Source organism: Mytilus galloprovincialis, chromosome 8 (assembly GCF_965363235.1).
Source record: "Mytilus galloprovincialis chromosome 8, xbMytGall1.hap1.1, whole genome shotgun sequence".
In the NCBI taxonomy this organism is placed as follows: Eukaryota; Metazoa; Mollusca; class Bivalvia; order Mytilida; family Mytilidae; genus Mytilus; species Mytilus galloprovincialis.
In genome coordinates, this window is record NC_134845.1 from 31,473,139 (window position 1) to 31,496,144 (window position 23,006).

General features: G+C 32.3%; 2 protein-coding genes across 7 annotated transcripts in view; one reads left to right on the top strand and one right to left on the bottom strand.

The window, feature by feature from the left end:
* Positions 1-228: 228 nt before the first annotated feature.
* On the bottom strand, positions 229-18,609 carry LOC143085567 (zinc finger protein 330 homolog). Its single transcript, XM_076262005.1, has 10 exons — positions 18,441-18,609; positions 16,690-16,709; positions 16,250-16,320; positions 10,984-11,063; positions 8,813-8,939; positions 6,259-6,363; positions 5,561-5,607; positions 4,729-4,846; positions 963-1,160; positions 229-446 (listed from the first exon to the last, which is right to left on the bottom strand). The coding sequence occupies exons 1-10, from the start codon at positions 18,552-18,554 to the stop codon at positions 343-345; spliced, it is 984 nt and encodes a 327-aa protein (XP_076118120.1). The 5' UTR covers positions 18,555-18,609; the 3' UTR covers positions 229-342.
* Positions 18,610-18,625: 16 nt separating this feature from the next.
* LOC143085565 (rho GTPase-activating protein 26-like) overlaps positions 18,626-23,006 on the top strand; it is a 67,214-nt gene continuing 62,833 nt past the window's right edge. For all 6 annotated transcript variants that reach the window (XM_076262001.1, XM_076261999.1, XM_076262002.1 and 3 more), the window contains exon 1: positions 18,626-18,877. In XM_076262001.1, the coding sequence (XP_076118116.1) occupies positions 18,724-18,877 (154 nt within the window). In that variant the 5' untranslated portion in view covers positions 18,626-18,723. The remainder of the gene's footprint in view (positions 18,878-23,006) is intronic.

Below are 23,006 nucleotides of genomic sequence, written 5' to 3' on the forward strand. Positions count from 1 at the left end.
TTAATTTTTTTTAAATAGCACCATGAGATTTTAAACAGTAGGCTTTCTCAAAAATTCATCATATTGTGTATAATACATTCTGTTCTAAATTTTGGACAACGAGCATGAAGGTAAAACATGTATCACCAGTCCAGGATACCATGCACTAAAAGGCCACTTTGAAAGCAATGGATCTGAAAACATATTTCTCACTTCAATGGTAGGCGTGGCATAACAAGATAACAAGACTTAACAAGGATAATTTAATATATAAATAATCTTTGTTTCTGATATAAATATTTTGTAGCACTTCGGTACATGTATATAGGTAAATACATTATTTTTAAAACTGGATCACAGACATTAAACTGTTTTTACATCTTTGGAAGCATCCACTTTCAATTTCTCAAGCTCATCTTTTAAATCTTCTTTTTCCTCTTCCTCTTCCTCTTCTTCCTCATCATCATCTGCAAAAAAGATGAGTTCAAAGTTAAGAAACATTGATAACAATCAAATACAGTAAATTCAGAAATTATTGCATGCATTTATTATTGCCATTTTCGATGAATGGACACTATTAAATGCAAAATTTATTATTGCGATTTCATAAAATTGAATTTATATTGATGTATTTTAATTTTCAATTCAAAATTTCTATGGTTGTATATTTTTTTTTTAGAAATGAAAGTGCTCTACAAACACTGACGACTATACTTTGACTTGGTAAAATGTCTGACCTGTTGAAAAATTATTTTGATGAAACATTGCAATTTGGTCAGAATTTTGGATTGACTGCAATAGGTGGAAACACTTACAGTCATAGTATAAAAAGTGCCACTAAGTGACAGCTCACATTTTTCAAGGTTTATGTAAGATAGCAATGAATTTACATATCTAGTTTTGTTTCAAAACTGTTCTAAAGGAATTGAATGTTAAAATCAATGTCCAGTATTAGCTAATACAAAAAACATTATTATCTTTACCATCTTCATCATCCTCATCATCATCTTCATCGTCTTCGTCATCATCTTCATCATCCTCCTCATTGTACTTTACTCCACCAAAGGAGAACCCACTAGCACCTCCAAAGTCATGGTCTTGATACCCAGCATAATCATCATAAGTATAACCATACCCGTCCTGGTCATCATTCCTCTGTCTACCATAGTCATACTTCCTAGCTGTAAAACATTGTTATAGTTAGGAATATTGGAATGGTCAAATAATATCAGGTTAATAAACAATGTTCATGTTCCCAACTAGGAACTTGGGAGAACCAGTACATTATTTTTTGGACTGTAAACTTACTCTGTTGCAGGACAATCTGATACTCAGTTAAGTAAGAACAACTCAAAGAAAGTAAAATTCAATATATATTATTAAGCAATTATATCTCTTAGTTTCTCTAAGTTGACCAGAATACAACAGAATTGTAAAATTAGCTGAAGAAAAAAGATAATTTTTGGTCACAAAGTGTCTTTGATGTATATAAGGCTATTCCAATTTAAAAGCAGAGTACTAAATTTTCCTTTCTATGCAGATAATGTGTCCGGACAATATTTTAAGCTCTAAATTGCCCTGATTCTAGATATGTACAGTGTAAAATAAACTTTTAATCTAAGTTTGCAAGCAAGATAATCAATTTATACAGTCCTAATCTATCTGTGAGCTCTATTAAACCTGTAAGCAAAATAATTGGATGATCCTTAATCTGATAGTAATCCATGAAAGTAAATTTTTATCTAAACTTGAACTATCAATGACGCATGAACCTCAATCATAGTTCTCCTAGTTTTGCCTGAATGCTCATGAATACTGTATAAATGTGCAACAACATCCAGATTTGCTCATAAACATTCAAGTGTGCATGATCAATGAATGGTAGAGATTGCATTCATTTTGTGGTGGAAATTTTATAAAATCAAACATTGCATTGTATTATAATGCATTGGAAGGCAATAATATGAATTGGGGATATAATTGCAGGTGTTTCAATTACAAATCATGTATAAAGGAAGATAACTCAAGTTTTATGGTGACTTGAAAAACACCGGTACCATTCAGATTACAATTCTACCTTGACAGGTAAGTTTGTATTTAGCCTATAAAATACATATTTAGCCTTGAGAATTGAAAGGTCAGTTTATCCCATTCATACAATAGAAGTTTACCTATGAGGATCAGAACGGGGTTTACAGAATAGAGAATACAGATAACAGCAACAAAAAAATAGAGAATCAAGAAAATGAAACAACAAAATAAAGAATAGAGAATAGTGCAGTGCAAAAGTATAAAGCATAACTGTGCAAAAAAAAACCGGAAAAGGTAACTGTAATGCAATACTGATAATATAAAGGTCAATGTACAGAATTGATAAATAATCTTGTAACAGAAAGACTAAATAGTAAAATCATTTTCATGAGAATTTTACAGAATGAGAGTTATTTTTTAAGGTTAAAAAAAAGCCCTAAAAATTTAAAGAATACATATATTAATAAAAACTCATGCAGGTCCTCATGTCATTTACATTGTCAAAATATAGGACACATCATTGTTATTCCAAAACTGGTTTTAAACTAGACATCTATTCAAACTGGTTTGGTATATTAACTGACTGCTTCATGCCCTAGATGTCTATTTCACAGTGACCTTATGTGTTGTGCTAAGAGTACACGTACTGTCATATTTATTGATTTTCTGTCGGGACATGACCTACATTGTAAACATGCAAAACTGTGGCTTGAGGTTTCCAGTTTATAGGAATCAATATTATCTTTAAAAGTTTATTCTATATGAACTGATATAAGTATAATAAATTAATATTTGGAATTTTATATCCTGGTTGATTTTTTTGTGACCTACATGTAGATGTTTTTTTCATTCTTGTTCACATTAGGATTATTCTAACCTTCATTTATGAACATTTAAAGATAGAAAAAATTTCAGCTCTCATTAAAAATATTTTCAACTAAATAATTATCTGTCAGATTTGGTGTAAACAAAAAAAAAGACAGTGTAATAGATAACCTGCAAGCATAGTCTATTTCTAGAAAATCAAGCAGATTTTTTTTTTTATATCTGAAAAAAAACTACCATGTAAAAGAAATATACAATAAGAAGTCCTAAAATAACCCTAATATTCAACTTTCACATATTTTGAACAATTAAATCAAGATGCACAAAGTTGAAGTATTGGTCAGAATATCATAGGGTTCTTATGTACTTAAACAATATCACAATAACAATAAAATGGCCTTAATTTTGGACAAGGTAAATGGCATGAAGCCAAATTTATCAACTTCTACTGTATGAATGGGCTAAACTGACCTTTCAATTCTCAAGGCTAAATATGTATTTTATAGGCTAAATACAAACCTACCTGTCAAGGTAGAATTGTAATCTGAGTGGTACCGGTGTTTTTCAAGTCACCATAAATATTACTTTAGTTATGATATTTAGAACAGATAATTATATAATAGCTTCATGAAATTCATGCACTATGCAAAATTAAGACAATTTATGTTATTTTGTTGCAAGTAAAGTTATGCATGTTCCCATCATTTTGTAACTTAAATATCTGAATATGCATTTTTTGATATGTTCATAGGTTGGGTGTGTAGAAATTGTGTTAAAAAATCAAAATATTTCATTTTCTCTTATAAATAATTAAACAAGAATGTGTCCATAGTACACAGATGCCCCACTCGCCCAGAAAGATCATATCATAGGGAACATGTATACTAAGTTTCAAGTTGATTGGATTTCAACTTCATCAAAAACTACCTTTACCAAAAACGTTAACCAAAAGCTTTAGGTAGCACTCCACAGTTAGAAAATAAAATTAAAAATGAGCCACAAAATGTTTTATCATCTCCTATTTCTCCTATTCCTGGACTTCTAATACATTTACCTAACTGTTTGTGTTGTACATGTGCTTATGTATGTAATCAGTATTTTCCATAGATTTGATTTTCAAAAGTTAAAAGGATGAAAAATAATTCCTTTTGTGTATCCATGGCAACATTCTGCATTTGTTTACCATAAAATATTGCAAAAAGAGGGGGGGGGGGGGGGGGTGTGTGTGTGTGTGAACATGTCACATATCCCCCAAATGTACCAATGTATGGTATGGACATGCAAATACGGACTGTCATACAGAAAACAGCCTATATTACATACATTACATAATCTTGATGTTCATATAAACCCAATATGAAGTCTATTTTAGTACTCAGCTACCCAAAAATAAATTTTATTGCACACTAGCTCTCATATTTGAAAAATCCACAGCGGCCAAAATGCGAAACTACACACCTAACTGTGGAGTGCTACCTTAACCTGAAACTTGCACTATTATTTTCTATGTTCAGTGGACCATGAAACTCTAATTTGACATTAAATTTAGAAAGATCATATCATAGGAAAGATGTGTACTAAGTTTCAAGTCGATTAGACTTCAACTTCATAAAAAACTACCTTGACCAAAAGCTTTAACCTGAAGTGTGACGAACAGACAGACGAACGGATGCAGACCAGAAAACATAATGCCCCTCTTCTATCGTAGGTGGGGCATAAAATCGTAGGTGGGGCATAAAAAAGAAAATTTTCATAGATTGCATGATGGTTTGACCACAAAATGTAGGGTTGCTGTATATGTCCCTCTTCAGGCTCAACAATGACAATACCATGTGAAACTGTTAATACCCCTTAATGGTTGATAATATATATATTAATGTGATGTAGACTTACTATTTATACTCATTTCCTTCGTTTCTTGCGTGTTGAAGCCACATTTGGGACATGGAATGGGTTGACCTTTGGGATACTTGAAACCTTTTCTTCTCACATGGTCATCACAGTAACAAATCTGTAACAATAAATCATCATGTGGTCATCATACAGTATTGACACTTTTCTACATTGTAACTCATAATCTGACCTTAGAAAGAATACTTGACCTTTATCAATGAACATAAGCACTAAAAACATTTATCAACTGTTATACAGGTCAAAGTATGAGTCCTTTTAGGTGGACATGTTCACTTTAACTCACTTTCCGTCTAATCCATACTTCATACAGTTTATCTATTACTTATATAATTGAAGATTGATTGCCATCTACCAGACAGAAACTGACAATATATACTGTGGAATCATTTATTTTCGTGGGTATAAATTTTCATGGATTGAGAAAAACTTGTATTTTTGACGATATTTGATTTCATGGTTTTACAGAAAATTTGTACTTTATTGACCATTTGATTTCATGGTTTTAAAGAAAATTTGTACTTTATTGACCATTTGATTTCATGGTTTTAAAGAAAATTTGTACTTTATTGACCATTTGAATTTGTGGTTCATATGTACCAACCAACGTCTTACATTTTGCCACTTTTGTCACAGACAATTATCCAAAGACTCTTAATAGACTTTCTTAATAGTTTCATTTTACATATTGTGACTTGGATGGAGAATTGTATCATTGGCACTCATACCCCATCTTCTTATATCTATTTCATACTTCAAAATGTAGATTATAACTTAAAACTATTAACAAGGAAATAAATATATCATAACTTACCTTACACCTAAGACATGACACTTGCCCTAGTTTATTACAGGATACACCTGGAACAGAGAGAGGATCAACAGAATATACAGAATATATAAAAATAAATGTGGAATGTGTCCATTAGACAACATGATGCCCCTGCTTTTAAAGGGCATAACTCTAGAACAATAAAAGTAACGCAACAAAAATTCAAAATGGATCTGTGTTTTGTGGTAATAAGCATTGAGTAAGTTTCATAACATTTGTTTGAGGCAAACTAAAGTTAGAGAACATATGTACTTACTGACAGACAAGGGTAAAACTTAATGCCCCCTCTGCTTATAAAAGTCTCTTTAACTTAACAACTTGACTTCTACAAAACATATACAACAAACACAGCAAATACAACAAGTGTACCTGACATGGCTAGTAGGTTAAAAAGGGAAAATCTTGAAAAATCAATTGACAATAATACTCTTACATTAAAAAGTTTTGCAGAAAAGAGCTTGCCTGAACATATGAGAATTGAATAACATTCCTTAGTTCAGGTATTAAGTCTTGTCCCTTTCACAATGTTGTGGTATTTAGAGAATTGTGTTTTGCTGATGCTTAAAACACTCAAATACGAAGATATGTAACATTATCCTTTATATTCAAACTGGTCACTGTGTAACAAGGCAAAGATCTGATGAACTAGAATAAAGACCTGCATTAGTTAAGTTACTCACATTTGAAACTTTCAGCATCCAACTGTTGACAGCTAGCCTGGTGTTCAAACTGATCATCTTCACACAGAAAATTATTACAGTATGAACAGTTAAACACTCTACCACCTGAAATAAAATATTTCCTTTAGACACAAATTAATTTACTACCATTTCTACAACAAATTGATTACGAATTCAAATATCTATGTGTTAAGTTTACTGTTTACTGCTTAGTTTTTCTTTGATGACTTTTTGTGATTGTTTAACATCTTTACTAAAAACTTTTTTTTAGGCATTTTATTTTTTGCTATAACAAAACGTTTGCTTTTAAACATATTGTTTTGAATATGGATAAATTGGATCTTCCATTATAATAATAAATAACTAGAGGCTCAAAAGAGCCTGTGTCGCTCACCTTGGTCTATGTGCATATTAAACAAAGGACACAGGTGGATTCATGACAAAATTGTGTTTGTAGATCTTACTTTACTGAACATTCTTGCTACTTACAATTTTCTCTATCTATAATAAACTTGGCCCTTTAGATACAGAGGAAAATATTTTGTAAAAATTTACAAAAATTTACAAAATTAATGAAAATTGTTAAAAATTTACTATAAAGTGCAAAAACTCCTTATGGGGTCAACTGACCATTTTGGTAATGGTAACTTATTTTTAAATCTAACTATGCTAAACATTAATGCTGTTTGCAGTTTATCTCTATCTATAATAGTATTCAAGATAATAACCAAATACGACAAAATTTCCTTAAAAATACTAATTCAGGGGCAGCAACCCAACAACCAGTTGTCCAATTCATCTGAAAATTTCAGAGCAGATAGATATTGACTTTGTAAACAATTTGACATCTTATATGAGATTTGCTCTAAATGCTTTGGTTTCAGAGTTAAAAGCCAAAATCTACATTTTACCCCATTGTTCTATTTTTATGCCCCACCTACGATAGTAGAGGGGCATTATGTTTTCTGGTCTGTGCGTCCGTTCGTCCGTCTGTCCCGCTTCAGGTTAAAGTTTTTGGTCAAGGTAGTTTTTGATGAAGTTGAAGTCCAATCAACTTGAAACTTAGTACACATGTTCCTTATGATATGATCTTTCTAATTTTAAAGTCAAATTAAACTTTTGACCCCAATTTCATTGTCCACTGAACATAGAAAATGACAGTGCATGTTTCAGGTTAAAGTTTTTGGTCAAGGTAGTTTTTGATGAAGTTGAAGTCCAATCAACTTGAAACTTAGTACACATGTTCTCTATGATATTATCTTTCTAATTTTAATGCCTAATTATATCTTTTATCCAATTTCATGGTCCATTGAACATGGAAAATAATAGTGCGAGTGGGGCATCCGTGTACTTTGGACACATTCTTGTTAGCTATGGCTGCTATCTTGGTTGGTTGGCTGGGTCACCGGACACATTTTTTAAACTAGATACCCAAATGAAGATAGTGGCCAAATTTGGTTAAATTTTGCCCAGTAGTTTTGGAGGAGAAGATATTTGTAAAGTTAACGACGACGGATGACGGGCCAGGTGAGCTAAAAACTAGATGTGTCAAAGCAACATGAATGGCCACGTCTCAAAAAGTTAAAAAATCTTCAATTTCAATAACACATGTGGACACAATCATGATGGTAGACTCACATATGAAAAATCAGCTCAAAATCTGGAGGCGTATAGAAATAAAGTCCATATAACTGTGATTTGCAACAATTTTTAAAGTCGTAAACCCTTAATTTTGGCAAAAATTAGCGTAGTGGAAAGAAACTTAAACTTGATCTGTAACTCATCATGGTTAACTCACATGCCAAAAATCATCCCATTATCTGAAAGCGTTTATAAAAGAAGTCTGTTTAACTGTGATTTTCAAAAATTTATCAAAGTCCAAAGCCTGAAATTACAGCCAAAATTAGCCGAGCAGAACAAATCTTTAACTTGATCTAAAAGCATTTAGAAAAAAGTCTGTATAACTATGATTTTCAACAATTTATCAAAGTAATTTTGGCAAAAATTAGCAGAGCGGAACGAAACTTAAAACTTGATCTGTACCTCATCATGGTAAACTTACAGACCAAAAATCAGCCCAATATCTGAAGGCGTTTAGAAAAAACGTCTGTATAATGGTTTGTTGTGGAATGATGGAATGACAGAATGATGGAATTAGGGAAAGACGGTATTACGAACAAGGGTTAAACTATATGGCACCGACAACTTCATTGCAAGGCCATAAAAATCCAAAATCAAGTAAACAAATTGTTGTGAAGTCTGCTAGAAAAATCTGAACCTCACAAAATGTATCTTAGAAAATAAGTTGATTTGCAGTAATGCATATATGTAAAATGTTTTATAAATGGGTATAATAGTAAAAGTAAGCAAGTATATTCAATGATACACTATATATTGATCGAAATTGTTCACTGTTCTCTTTCAAACAAGTTAATTTATATAACATGAGGTGGTTTGGACCTGACTATGTGTTATTTGCTTTTTGTTGAAAGAATTTTAGACATAGTATTTTTTTTTATAACAGAGTTGTTTCCCTTCTCTTTGCCTAACATACCAAAGTCCCATACACATCTTTTACATTCAGCACATTCAGCATCTCTAAGAGGACATGTACAGGCATGTGTAGTCAAACATTTACTACCATGGCATACCCAGGCTTCGCAGAAATCACATACAGCTCCCTGAAATGTAAATAAAATGTATGGTTGTAGCAAAACAAGGCCTCATTGAATTTACAGACTGCTTAATAAAAACATCCCCTCATTTTAGTGTCATAGAATAAACAAGATTCACTTACATCATAAATAAAAATTATATACACTTAAAATTCTGAAATTAAAGATGCTTTTACGGTTGCATACCAAATATCATTTGCTTGTCTCATCAAAATATCAATAATATACATATGTATAAAGAGTAAAAAAATACCAAACTCAGACATGTCAGAGGAAAATTCAAAACTTAGAGTCCTTTATCAATATATATAATTGATATGTCCTCTATATTATTAAAACAAGAATTTAACAGTTCAAATAAAATGTACTCAACTTTGCATATGTATTTGAATATACATTACAGTAAGGCCTAAAATAAAATATTGTTTGTTTTCCAAATCCTGACCGACCCTGCAAATATGATTCGACTCACAAAATTTTATTGTCAAAACTAAGTCAAATATTATTTTATCCATTCATTTATTGCTGGTTTGACTGATAATTGTTCCTGCTTTTTGGAAAAAAATAATTTTCAGGCTTGCTGGTTCGACCAGGGTTTAAGCTAGGATTTTGAGGGCTTTAGTCACTTTTGCGCGCTATTAAAATCAACCTCATTTTGTGTAAAAGCAATGGACCAATGATGTATATTACTAGTTTCATCTTTTGACTTAGTCAGATTTTAAGAGATTGAGGCACCAGCATGATTGGCAGTTATTGTATGATTTTACTGTATTGGCCATTATTATGAAATATTCTGACATGGAATCCAGAAATTTAGTTCACAATTTCTCTTCAGTTTGTTCCAGGGGTCATTCCTGGTCAACAAATGTTGGATTCTATATTTTTTAAACAAGGAATCACAGCAGAAATTAATGTGCAATGATTATTTCACTGCATAATCATTATCCTTATAAAACGTCTAAGTCGATATTTGGAAATCATTTCTATTAAGTTGGAAATGTACAAAATCCTTTTTGGAACGATTATAATGACTGAAAGGAGTATGTCAACAAATCAACAATAGATCACGTTTACTACTTTCAATTTTAAAATGAAACGAAAACGGGAAGTGACACGTGGATAATAAATTCAAAAACGAGTCCGGATTCATCAGGAAGTTAACATTTTTCGATTTAAATTCCTTAAGTAAGAGATATATATTTGTCTCTCTCGTTTGATTGATTCTAAATGATTTCGTATTTTACGTTTTTAATGTCTATAAATAGTCAAAAGAATACTTTCACGCATGCGTAGAACACAATACAGGAAGCACCTGTTTAAAACATTTCTCGTGAACTTTTTGAATAAAAACATTAAAGTTCTTTATTTTGAATGGAAATTGTCGAAAGTTTTTGATGAAAATTTAAATCAAATATGACGAAAATGCCTTCGAATGACGAATCTACGAAAAACTAACTTCAGATTGTGATCGTTTGGGAAATATTGAAATTCAAATGCGAACTGTCCGGGTTGTTACATTTTTGATTAAATGACGAAATTATACTCCTGGTTGTTGAAATGCCGACTGACTGATTTTCCTGCGGAAATAATTATGATGGTCATTCAATTATGGGGTTAATTAATAAATTACGGATAAGTGACCCATCTGATGGCGATTTAATTAGCGGATTAGTTGTAATCACAACTTGTAACACCTGTTGAAAATGTTAATTACCTGGAGGTCATAAACTTGTCAAAAACATGAAGACAGGTAGATTTATAGTTTTTATTGCGAAATTTTTTTTACACTTTCAAAATTAAAGTGATGAAATTGATTTGAAATACTTTCGTCAATGAGAAAATCCTTTCGTAAAATACGAAAATGACGAGCGCTAGCAAAATCACTGGGTTCGACTGATCAAGCTTTTTGAAAGAAAAAAAAATAAAATTTCCCTACCTACCTACCCACACCTGGCTTGGCAGGGTCGGGATTGGAGAAACAAACAATATATTAATTTAGGCCTAAAAGATGAAATTTGTAGGATATTCAATCTGTTCTTTATATACATACCACCATGTTCAGTCCTACTGTATGTTGATTTGGATGCTTGATAACACAGTCACCCATCTTGGCTAAACATTTCTGTTTACCTAAAAAAATATATTTTTAAAGTGTATAAAAAAACAAAAAGAAACAAATTGGTCTTTTTTTTAATACATCAGCAATAATAGTTACCATTTTCTGTGTTGTCACAATAACAAACAATTGAAACATTAAGTTATATGAAACGAGTGACAGGTGAAAAAATAATATTAATCTAATTCTTGAACCATTGAATGCATGCATATATAATATAATTAGTATACTGTGCACCAATTTATAATTTTATACGCATCCAATTGGTATAATAATCAAAATAATATTTTTAATCTGTCAGTGTTGTGAAAATATGGCAGCTAATTAATGGTAGTGTTTTGAAGCAGAGATTGAACGATTGTCACCTTTGTTGACAATCAACAAAGAAGCATGGATATTCAGGTAAGCAAGTGTATAACATTTACAATAAGATACAGTTTGTTTCGATGACAGAACGATGTTTACGTTTGGTTTTCTCCTTGGCACTTGCATATTGTGATCACTGGATTTTAACAAGAAAGGTAATGCTATGGTAACTGATTACAGAAACCATGTCCATAAATTGTTTGCTGGAAGCAAGAAATTAAAACAAGTGAAACTGCGAGCTACTGCTCACTGATGATACCCCCGCCGCAAGTGGATAATATTAATAGTGTAAAAATATGCAAGTGTTCGGTAAACAGGAAGTTGTCGAGTGATGAATCTGAAAACGCATCACACGGTATAGCTGACTTATATAAATCCTGAAACCAAATTTCAGAAATCCTTGTATTGTAGTTCCTGAGAAAAATGTGACGAAAATTTTTAACTTGGTTATCATGTGTAAAATCATACAAGTGTTCGGTAAACAGGAAGTTGTCGAGTGATGAATCTGAAAACGCATCACACGGTATAGCTGACTTATATAAATCCTGAAACCAAATTTCAGAAATCCTTGTATTGTAGTTCCTGAGAAAAATGTGACGAAAATTTTCAACTTGGCTATCATGTGTAAAATCAGACAAGTGTTCGGTAAACAGGAAGTTGTCAAGTGATGAATCTGAAAACGCATCACACGGTATGGCTGACATATATAAATGTTGATACCAAATTACAGAAAGGGTGGATGTGTAGTTCCTGAGAAAAATGTGACGAAAGTTTCATGGGACGGACTGACTGACGGACGGACTGACGGACTGACGGACTGACGGACGGACAGACAGAGGTAAAACAGTATACCCCCCCTTTTTTAAAGCGGGGGTATTAAAAGAATATATATATATATGGAAGTGTTTAACGACCTTGACTGGCTATACAGCCCTCGCACGGTCGGCTCGGTGCCCGAAGGCTGTTGGTGAGCGTTTGAATATTTTGTGCCGTGGGTCAGGAACAGGTAGCAAAGGACGCCAAATGGAGGCCGCCATCTTGGTTTTGTTGAGTTGATTTTGTTTGTTTACTATTTTGGTGTTATTTCTTCACTAACGGCTGCTTTCAGGGCCAGATTGGTCAGCTTGGCAGCCCGCTAGCCTCGATGATGGAGTACTGGTAGATGAATCGTGGACGTAGTTCTAAAGATGACAGGAAGCGTTATCAGGACCAAAGCCGTGAGGCAGTGAAATGAAGGTCGTATCACCCAACAGCCTAGGATACAGCCCTCGGACGTTAATCGGCATAACACTCCCCATAATACAATGGTTTTGGAGTGCATGTTAACGCGGGTACGCCAACTATTACGTCTATCTGTACGGCACTGGATTGGTTTCTGTCATCTTAAGTAGTAAGTCGTTGATCATCTAACAATAAACCCTCATCGAAGATAGCGGGTAAAGGAGAGTTGGCCCAGCACGTCCGTTCAGCTGTAATGACTGAGACGTGACTGTAAATGGATTGGATTGAAAAAAAAAAAAAAAAAGAATCAATTTATTTCACATTTGGGCAAATAAAGGAATTTTCTTACATTGGTTTTATAAAAAAAAAAATTAGCCATTTAGTTATAAACTAGATGTGTCAAAACAACACGAATGGCCCCGTCTCAAAAAGTTGAAAAATCTGCAATTTTAATAACACATGTGGACACAAAAATGATGGTAGTCTCACATATCAAAAATCAGCTCAAAATCTGGAGGCGTATAGAAAAATGTCCATATAACTGTGTTTTTCAACAATTTTCAAAGTTATAAACCCTTAATTTTGGCAAAAATTAGCTGAGCGGAACGAAACTTAATCTGTAACTCATCATGGTTAGCTCACATACCAAAAATTAGCCCAATATCTGAAAGAATTTACAAAAAAGGTCCGTATAACTGTGATTTTCAAAAATTTACCTAAGTCCACAGCCTGAAATTACAACAAAAATTAGCTGAGCTGAATAAAACTCAAACTTGATCTGAAACTCATCATGAGTAACTCACATACCAAAAATCAGCCCAATATCTGAAAGTATTTAGAAAAAAAGTGATTTTCAACAATTTATCAAAGTCTAAAGCCCCCAATTTTGGCAAAAACTAGTGGTGTGGAACGAAACTTAAAATTGATCTGTAACTCGACATGGTTAACTCACATACCAACAAGAGGCTGTCACAACGACAGCAAACCGGATTTATTAACATTTATTTGTGTCCTGGCAATATCACAAGAACCATTACTGATGAATGTGAAAGTGAAAATGGTCAATATCAAATTTGACCTCCATTTTGTCATCAGTATCAACATATTAAAATTTGAAAAGCTTAGATTGAATGGTTCATGAGTAAATGCAACAACGTGAATGGAAACGCCATTTTACGATCTTTCAAGAACCATAACTCCTGAACGGTAAAAGTCAAAATCGTCATTATTGAACTTGACCTCTATTTTGTCATCAGTAACAACATATAAAAATTTCAAAAGCTTTGGTTGAATGGTTCATGAGAAAATGCACGGACACGACTGGAAACACCATTTTTCAATCTTTCAAGAACCATAACTCCTGAACGGTAAAAGTCAAAATCGTCATTATTGAACTTGACCTCCATTTTGTCATCAGTAACAACATATTAAAATTTGGGAAGCATTGGTAGAACAGTTCATGCGTAAATGCACGGACACGACTGGAAACTCCATTTTTCAATCTTTCAAGAACCATAACTCCTGAACGGTAAAAGTCAAAATCGCCATTATTAAACTTGACCTCTATTTTGTCATCAGTAACAACATATAAAAATTTCAAAAGCTTTGGTTGAATGGTTCATGAGAAAATGCACGGACACTACTGGAAACACCATTTTTCAATCTTTCAAGAACCATAACTCCTGAACGGTAAAAGTCAAAATCGTCATTATTGAACTTGACCTCCATTTTGTCATCAGTAACAACATATTAAAATTTGGGAAGCATTGGTAGAACAGTTCATGCAAAAATGCACGGACATGACTGGAAACTCCATTTTTCAATCTTTCAAGAACCATAACTCCTGAACGGTAAAAGTCAAAATCGCCATTATTGAACTTGACCTTCATTTAGTTGTCAGTAACAACATATTAAAATTTTAAAAGCTTTGGTTGAACGGTTCATGAGTTAATGCACGGACACGACTGGAAACTCCATTTTTCAATCTTTCAAGAACCATAACTCCTGAACGGTAAAAGTCAAAATCGCCATTATTGAACTTGACCTTCATTTAGTTGTCAGTAACAACATATTAAAATTTTAAAAGCTTTGGTTGAACAGTTCATGAGTCAATGCACGGACAACATTTGATTGCCACCCGCCCGCCGTACATCCCCAAATCAATAACCGACATTTTTGTCACAAAAATCCGGTTAAAAATCAGCCCAATATCTGAAGGCGTATAGAAAACAACTCCGCATAATGGTTTGTTGCGGAATGACGGACAAGGGTAAAACTATATGGCACCAACAACTTCGTTGCCGGGCCATATAAAACATTTTTCAACTTGAAATATCATATAACTTTAAAACTACATGTATGGCATCATTAATCAATTAAACATGTTAAACCAATTAAGGCCAGGATTTTTAATTTGTTGGTTTACGAATCCGCCGGGCCGATTTTGCTGATTTGCAGAATAAAAATAAAATTGACTTTTTCTCGCTTTTTTATTTCCGCCGACCCAAAAAGCAATACCTCTCAAAAATAAATAAAATATCCTTTTTTATCAAATGAAATGCATTAAACACTAACCGAATTGATAAAACTTTCTGTTGTGAAAACTGAAACTTCCAATTATGTATCTAAAAACAGACAAATCAATAATAACTGACCTTGAAATGTCGTTTGCGCAAATAATTTTGCGGAACGAAACCTGTGTTTAAAAGCCATTACACATTATGTTCGTTTCCCGTTTTTGTCTTCATTCCGTACCATAGAAAATGGAAAATGAACTTGTCCAACCGTGGAAGATGGCAAGTTAAAGAACTTAATTAAAACATATCCTTTGGAATTTCCTTCAGACTTGTGTCATTGATAATTTAAAAAATATTCGTCCATTTAGATATAAAAAAACGGGAATGCATGACAACTGATGAACCCAATATACTCGTTTCTTTTCCAGTGGAAGAGTCTATTACGTTTTTGACATGTGTGTTTAAACTTATTTTCGTACGATGTTTTTGTATTTTTTTCTTTATCAGTTTTCGTGTTTAAAGATCATTAATCACTAAGTTTCGTGAAATTTGTTTACGGCTACGTTTGTGAAATGACGATTTAATTTCGTCTTTGTCCATGGACACAACCCCCCTTTTTTCACAGAAAATTATTAGACAATGTCATACGATGTTTATGGCAGCTGATTAATAATATTTCATCGATCCAGTATAAGAAATGATGATAAAATAGTAAACCAAACATATTGTTCGAAAGGTAAAATATATTTTTTTTTTGCATATTTTTCTGTCTTGAGATATCTTTTCCCTTCTTCTATCCGACTGACCGACTCGACTTTTTCATGGGGAAAATCCGTAAACCAACACATTAAAAAACCCTGGCCTAACATATGAAAGAGTTGTGAGAGTAAAACAAAAACAAGGAATGGATTTAAAGGAAGCTTTATAAAAAATAATAATCGAGAGAAAATGTGTTGCATTTTTCATTTCCCTGTATTAAAGTATGCTTTCAACCTCAATGGGAAAATGAACTAAAATAAATGTTATGTAGGGCCTGATGAGCATATATAACAAAAATACACATATCAAAACACTTATCTGTCAACAAATCAACATACCACACTGTCCACAAACAGGAAGTCTCTGAAGTGTGTTACAAAAATAACAAAATGCTCGGTTCTTCTGTTGCCTGTGAGGAAGGAAAAAAATTTAACTATAAAAACTTATGCATTATAAATATATATATCGTAAAAGTTTTTTTTTGCTTTGGCATTGACTTCTGTTTCCTGCTAATGTCTTAACTCTATTGGAAAGTCATAGATGTAGAAAAGAACTGGAAAGCATGTGCAGATTGCAGCTTTACAAATATCATTTCATCAGAAAAGGATGCATCAACACAACATTTGATAGTACAAGTCACATCATGTTTACTACAAAGCTAATCAAGATTTAATATATAAAAATTTACTTGTTACAGTACTTGCTCACTTATTACATGTATTACATGTATTTAAAGTTATCAAATCTTCTTTTCTTTATTATGTTTATGTTTACTTACTTTTTACACGAATCACATTCCTGAAACAAAAGAACATGATTGTTTATACATTACTTCTCTTGGCAAGAGATTTTCAATAACTAATTTATAAACAGAATTTTTAATTTCCTGACCTTATAATTCCTATCAGCACATACATGTCAACTTCTGCAATCAATCTATGGAATGAGTTGCCAAATAATTGCAAAACTGAAACATCTTTTACTCAATTCAAAAGTCCAATATAAACCTTGTTTGAATGGCAACTCATGCCAATACAATGTTATGTTCTTAACATTTAAGTTTAAGGTTACAGAATTGAAACACATAAGTGATGTACATGTTTACCTCAAATACACAAATATCATGTTTTATCGTGCCAAATTTATACTTGTATTGTCACCTTGTTCATATTCCTTTGAGACGGCTTTGACATTAAATTTGGGTTTTTGTTGACTACCAAACTTTCTTCCCAGAATTCTGTATCAGAGGATGTTTTAGGCACTTCCTCAGAAATTCCTTGTATCAATATTATTATTTTATCGTGACCAACAAACAAAGTAATGTTTTTGGTTTTATCGTGACCAACAAACAAAGTAATGTTTTTCAATTACAAATCAACAATTTACTGTAGACACCTTTACAAAATTAACAAACAAACTAGGCCAAAGAACATTTTTTTTTTTACAAGAACAGTTAGGTCCTTTAACATGTTTTCTGGAAACAAATACTATATTAACAAAAAAGGCCCTTGGGGTTTTCAATAGAAATTATAACAAGTACATGTATACTTGAAAGATTATAATTTGAGAAAATTTCTCGTCTGTACTAGCAAACTTTCACATAGATTTTTACTGTCCATACTGTTGTGCATTAGTTTTTTTCTACATTGACTAGAGGTATAGAGGGAGGATTGAGATCTCAAAAAACATGTTTAATCCCGCCGCATTTTTGGGCCTGTCCAAAGTCCGGAGCCTCTGGCCTTTGTTAGTCATGTATCATTTTTAATCTAAGATGCTTGGGTGTATAATTCGGAGTTTAGTATGACGTCCATTATCACTGAACTAGTATACATATTTGTTTAGGTGCCAGCTGAAGGACGCCTCCAGGTGCAGGAGTTTCTCGCTGCATTGAAGACCCATTGGTGGCCTGCAGCTGTTGTCTGCTCTATGGTCGGGTTGTTGTCTCTTTGACACATTCCCCATTTCCATTCTCAATTTTATTTCACATAATACATGTGATAAAGTTATTTACTTTGAAAATTAAGATCATGGCTGATGTTTAATTACGTTTTTTCTTTAATCAGATATAGCACATGCTGCATGAAAACACCTGAGACTGCCCAAAAATGTAGTCAATACAACAGTTTTGAACACAAATATGTCACCACAAAGGTGATCGGAAATATATTTTCCAATTTCTAAATGTTATGATATGATGCGAATAATATTTGTGTACCACACCGCTGCTGATATTTGTTACTCTATGCACCATTTTTGGTCATAAATTATATATGTAGTTTACACATACATGTCATTTGTAGCAGTAGACCTCCCCGGTGACTGAACATGAAAGTCATGATGAATATGTGCACAAAAATAAGATTGAATACTTAATGGAGTCAAAAACACTGTATATTAAGCAACAATTGTACTACAAATAAAAAATATGGTTCTTAAACAAAGTTAAAGATAAGCTAGATCAGAAATTACCACCCTCCCCCTTTCTTTATGAAATCTTGCTTTATTCATATAGATCTGAAGACTTTGTACCATAATGTAGTTGCATGGCCTTTCCACAAGTGATTTCTCTTGTGTTCTTATTTCTCTCTGTCTTTCTCTCTGCTTTTCCGCTTTTTTTCTTTGACCAGTTTTTTTCTTTGGCATTTTGTCTTTGACACTTGCACATGTGTATACCGGAAATAAAAAAATAATTTCTGATTGAATTGTACGCATGCGTTTTTAAACAGGAAGTAGCTATAATGTAGCTGTCAAAAATCACTCGGCCCCCCAAAAAGCTAAACATTTTGTTTCAAGGTGATACACAAATCTGAAAATGGGTCTTGAACCCCTTGAATTTGCGGAGTGTTTAACTGACAGTCCTGGTTTTCGTGAAAAACTTCACGATCATGAGAAAGAACTTGAGAGAACTAGCAAGGCTATCAAAGCCTTGATTGGAGATGGTAAAGAAGTCTTAGCAGCATCAAAAAGTATGTATTATGTGACGTCTAAGTTAGGTTTCAAAAGAGAGAAGTGTCTCTGTTGTATGAAGTCAATTTAACATTAACGAAATGAAATAGTTTCTTTATATTCACAGATATATACAAATTATGTCTATTATGTAGCCCATTAGTCTTTAGACTTAGAGGCTTGGTAATTACAAAAAAATGTATATAAGTTAACATCATCTATCAGTCATAACTTTGTAGCTTTGGAGTTGTTTGGCCATAAGTCGATTCAGCTTTACAATTTGTTATTAAACTTCAATATTGATTAAATAAGTGTCAATTATAAAGGAGGGTCATAATACACATTATAAATTGCTAACCAGGCTAACCCCAGAATCAGTCCCACTCGAACTTTTGACGTCATACAACAATCACTTTTCCATTGTGGGTTTTGTTGTATTTTGATGTCAAAATTTTTCAGGAACCTGTGTGATGTCCAGTAATCATGGTAATGGCGGAAAATTAGCAATAAGGTGTATGAGGGTTAAATTCATGACGAATAACAATAACAATTCATGCAAAATGGTGTTAATAGTATTTTTGTGGTGCATGTCAATAAAACGTACACTTTCTTTTAGAAGATGAAAAAAATAGACTGATTAAGTTATTTAGATAAATCACTTTAATTTTTTCCTAAAATAACAGTAATGATAATTATTTGAGACCTCTGAAGAATCTAGGTAAAATTTAACCAATTTCGATGATAATGGTAGCTGTAAATTACTATTTGATGCCTACAATGGTTAAGGGATTTCCTATCCTTAGAAAGGTGTATGTCTAATAATAAACCAATCAAATTGTTATTGAATCTAATCATTGTTTGTCAAAACAAGAATTTTTTAGTCTTTCCACTCGACAGAGTATTATTTTTTTTTAAACTAGGTTCCAAACCCTAATTCCTTTAAGCGTCATTGTTTATTTTTTCTAGGTTTTTACCATATTTTGGTTGCATTTAGATCTTGTGGAACTGCATCTGTAAATTGTAAATGGTTTCATTTACATTGTATGTAGAACAATGTAGAATTTTGCTTAAAATCAGGATTTCTTAAAATTTCATCTAATGTTAATTCATGTACATGGCCAAAGTGGCACAAACATGTAGACAAAACAACAAAGGCCATGTGGCTCTGCGGCAGAAATGTCTGGTTTCCCATTAAGCATACATTGTAGCACTGACATTAAGTATATACATGTATATTAAAGTTTAAATAACCCATGTTTCGAGGGGAGACAACACTGTAAACATCCTGTTTTTTTGGCAGTGAAAATTGAAAACTTATTTGCAGCCACTACATTTTGTAGTTCTTTTCGGAGCAGGAGACCATACCCTGAGACAAGATTTTTCTTGAAAGGCCAGGTAAAACCCTCTAAATTTCATACAGTTTTGATTACATTGTATGTAAAATGTGCATGTATCATGTGTTCATGGGTATGCAGTGTTCTCCCCAGGATTTTTTGATAGCGCTGTGGTAAGCGCGCGATGATCGATTCATTCACCATTTTTACATAATGTTACATTTATATATAACTACCAATGTCCATGTTGTTTATATTATATTTAATATTCAAAAACCTGCATTTTGTATATATATGCTTTCACTAAAATGGAAAAAAGTTACATTTTAAATATTATGTTTTAAAAATTAAAATGACTAGATAATTTATATGATTTGATTTCATTACGATTCCTTCCAATTGTTTTGTGTGAGAGTAAGTATGCACTTTTAGTTGTTTGACTTATAAACTAGTTATACATCCTTTACAACTTCATAAATTTTCATATTATGCACATGACCTTATTTCAGGTTTTTTTATGGTCAAATTAGGCATTTTTTCCCCCATGGTCTTTGGATGGAATTTTTTTAATATATTAAAAGTACACTTTATTTTTATTTCATTATAAATTAGAGAACATTCTAATTCCAGTGATATCTAGTTTCATACAAGTATCTTTATATATCAGTCCACCATTAAGGGTCACTTTAATGCATGGTCCCTCAAAATATGACGTCTTAGAAAAAAACTGTTGATTGCACCTTAGAAAATGGTGTCTCCAGTATACATGTACACACCTATATTAACAACTAAACAAAAACACTGGGATTGTACATGTACATGGGACCCGTTTTTTTTAATAGATACATTTGTATGTTATCCCTGTCAGTATTGATTGATTGATTATTATAAGTTATACCATGTTAACATATGTGCTTTGTTATACATTTTGTTATTAGGCACATGTCAATAAAACCTGTACCAAAAGTTTTTTTTTATCATGTCTTTTTAATTACATATATATAGAATGTAAATAGCTGCTTGGAACATGTATTAGCTGGAGTCATTATCAGGTATGAAGCTGCATAAGAGTTACCTATTTGTTAAACTGCTAGTAAGTTGATAAGTCAATTACCTACAAATTTCTATATCTGTCAGCCATAATTATTTCTACAGGGCATTTGTTCAGCAGAATTCATTTCTAATTGACTTGTACAGATGTATGTGCAGTTAAGAATAAACTATTATTTACTTAATTCAATTTACTTAAGATCTAACTGTCTGCGTCAGAAGTGTTTATTTGTTTAGATACTATATGCAGTTGTTATGTCCATTTCTATCATATTAAATTCTTATCTTATTATAATGTCATTAACACATACAATTGTAAGATTAAGACAAATATATTTTAGAAGTTTCCAATATTGGACCCATTTAGAAATTTGACTTCTATCTTAAACAGTGTTAAACATGTTTAGCATGTTAATAGTGATTTGCACAACTTGCACTCTACTGTCTTATGTACTCTAGAAAGGGTGACATTAACATATCTTGCTTTTCATGGCCTTGGCATACAGATATAAAAATAAAAGACTTTTGAAACAGTAAGGAATTGATATATATATGAATGGACCTTTAAAGTAGTCAATTAGTGGCAGATCCAGATTTTTTCATAAGTGGGGGCCCACTTGCTGCTTAAGAGGGGGCCCACTTCAGTAATCATCTTCAGTAAATCCCTAAATAATCAAATTTTTCCTCAAAATCCGACTCTGACAACATTCATGACATTCATGTATGTAATCAGTCTTCATAAAAAAAACAAGCTACTGAAGAAAATGTGAGGCTGTCACAAATTCTCTCCAGACGGAGTCTATAAGTCTATGTTTTCTCAATCCATTGTGACATGATCTTTAAACTAATAAAGACCTCTAATTTATTATGAACTATCATGAATATTGTAAGACTTATATTAGAAGTCTTCTGACTCTCAGTACAATTAACATGATTGAACATTTTACAGTTAAAGTGTATGCCAGTGCTGAACATTCTGAAGGTGTCTTTTTTTTACAGCAAAAAAATTAGGAGCATAAAAAACTGAACAACTTAAACAGGAAAAACACATCTTTCTTAACATCACGAACATAATCTTTGTTTAAGCCACAGCTCACAATTATAAAATTTACCTTGAAAAATAAAATTGTATTACTTGAACAGGAAGTTAACAGTCAATATATTACATTTGTACATCAATGTGCAATTTATTGATATATCATAAGTTAACATACATGTAGATGACACAAACCAGTACCAAGACTTGAATCTTACATTGAATATTTAAATTTTGACATAATTATGTCAACCAATAATGAGTTAACTTTGGTATAAACTCCCTTTTCCTTCATTGTATACAAACAGATGAATTTCACATCTGTTGAACTATTATAAAGCAACTAACTATATATATTTACTTATTATATATATAATTTACTAAGAAGAAAGTTTATTCAGTTGTCTTGAGTTGGGTACTTGAAAGATTTACTGAAACTGTGTTACAGTAATTGCCAAGAATTTTTACAGAGTATATGATGGCATCAGTTATGATGGAAAATTGTTAAAAAAAAGTTAATCAGTAGAAAGTTTCAAGTTAGCAGGATTGAAATGAGGCAGAAATCTGAAGGAAAAAGCATAAAATGTGTAACTACGCCCATTAACAAAAGGAGAACTGATTAATTGAATAACCAGGCTATAACCTTCATGTTGGATGTGACTCTTTCAGTCTGTAATAGATTTATGTAACTTGTAAACAGTAAGCTACTCCTTTGAAACTGGAGAACTG

Coding starts and splice junctions, on each gene's coding strand:
- LOC143085567 (XM_076262005.1), bottom strand. CDS start 18,554: ATGCCAAAGAAAAAAACTGGTCAAAGAAAAAAAGCGGAAAAGCAGAGA. Junction 16,710..18,440: donor GGCCATGCAACTACATTATG/GTACAAAGTCTT, acceptor CTTTTGTTTCAG/GAATGTGATTCGTGTAAAAA. Junction 8,940..10,983: donor CAGTAGGACTGAACATGGTG/GTATGTATATAA, acceptor TTTACATTTCAG/GGAGCTGTATGTGATTTCTG.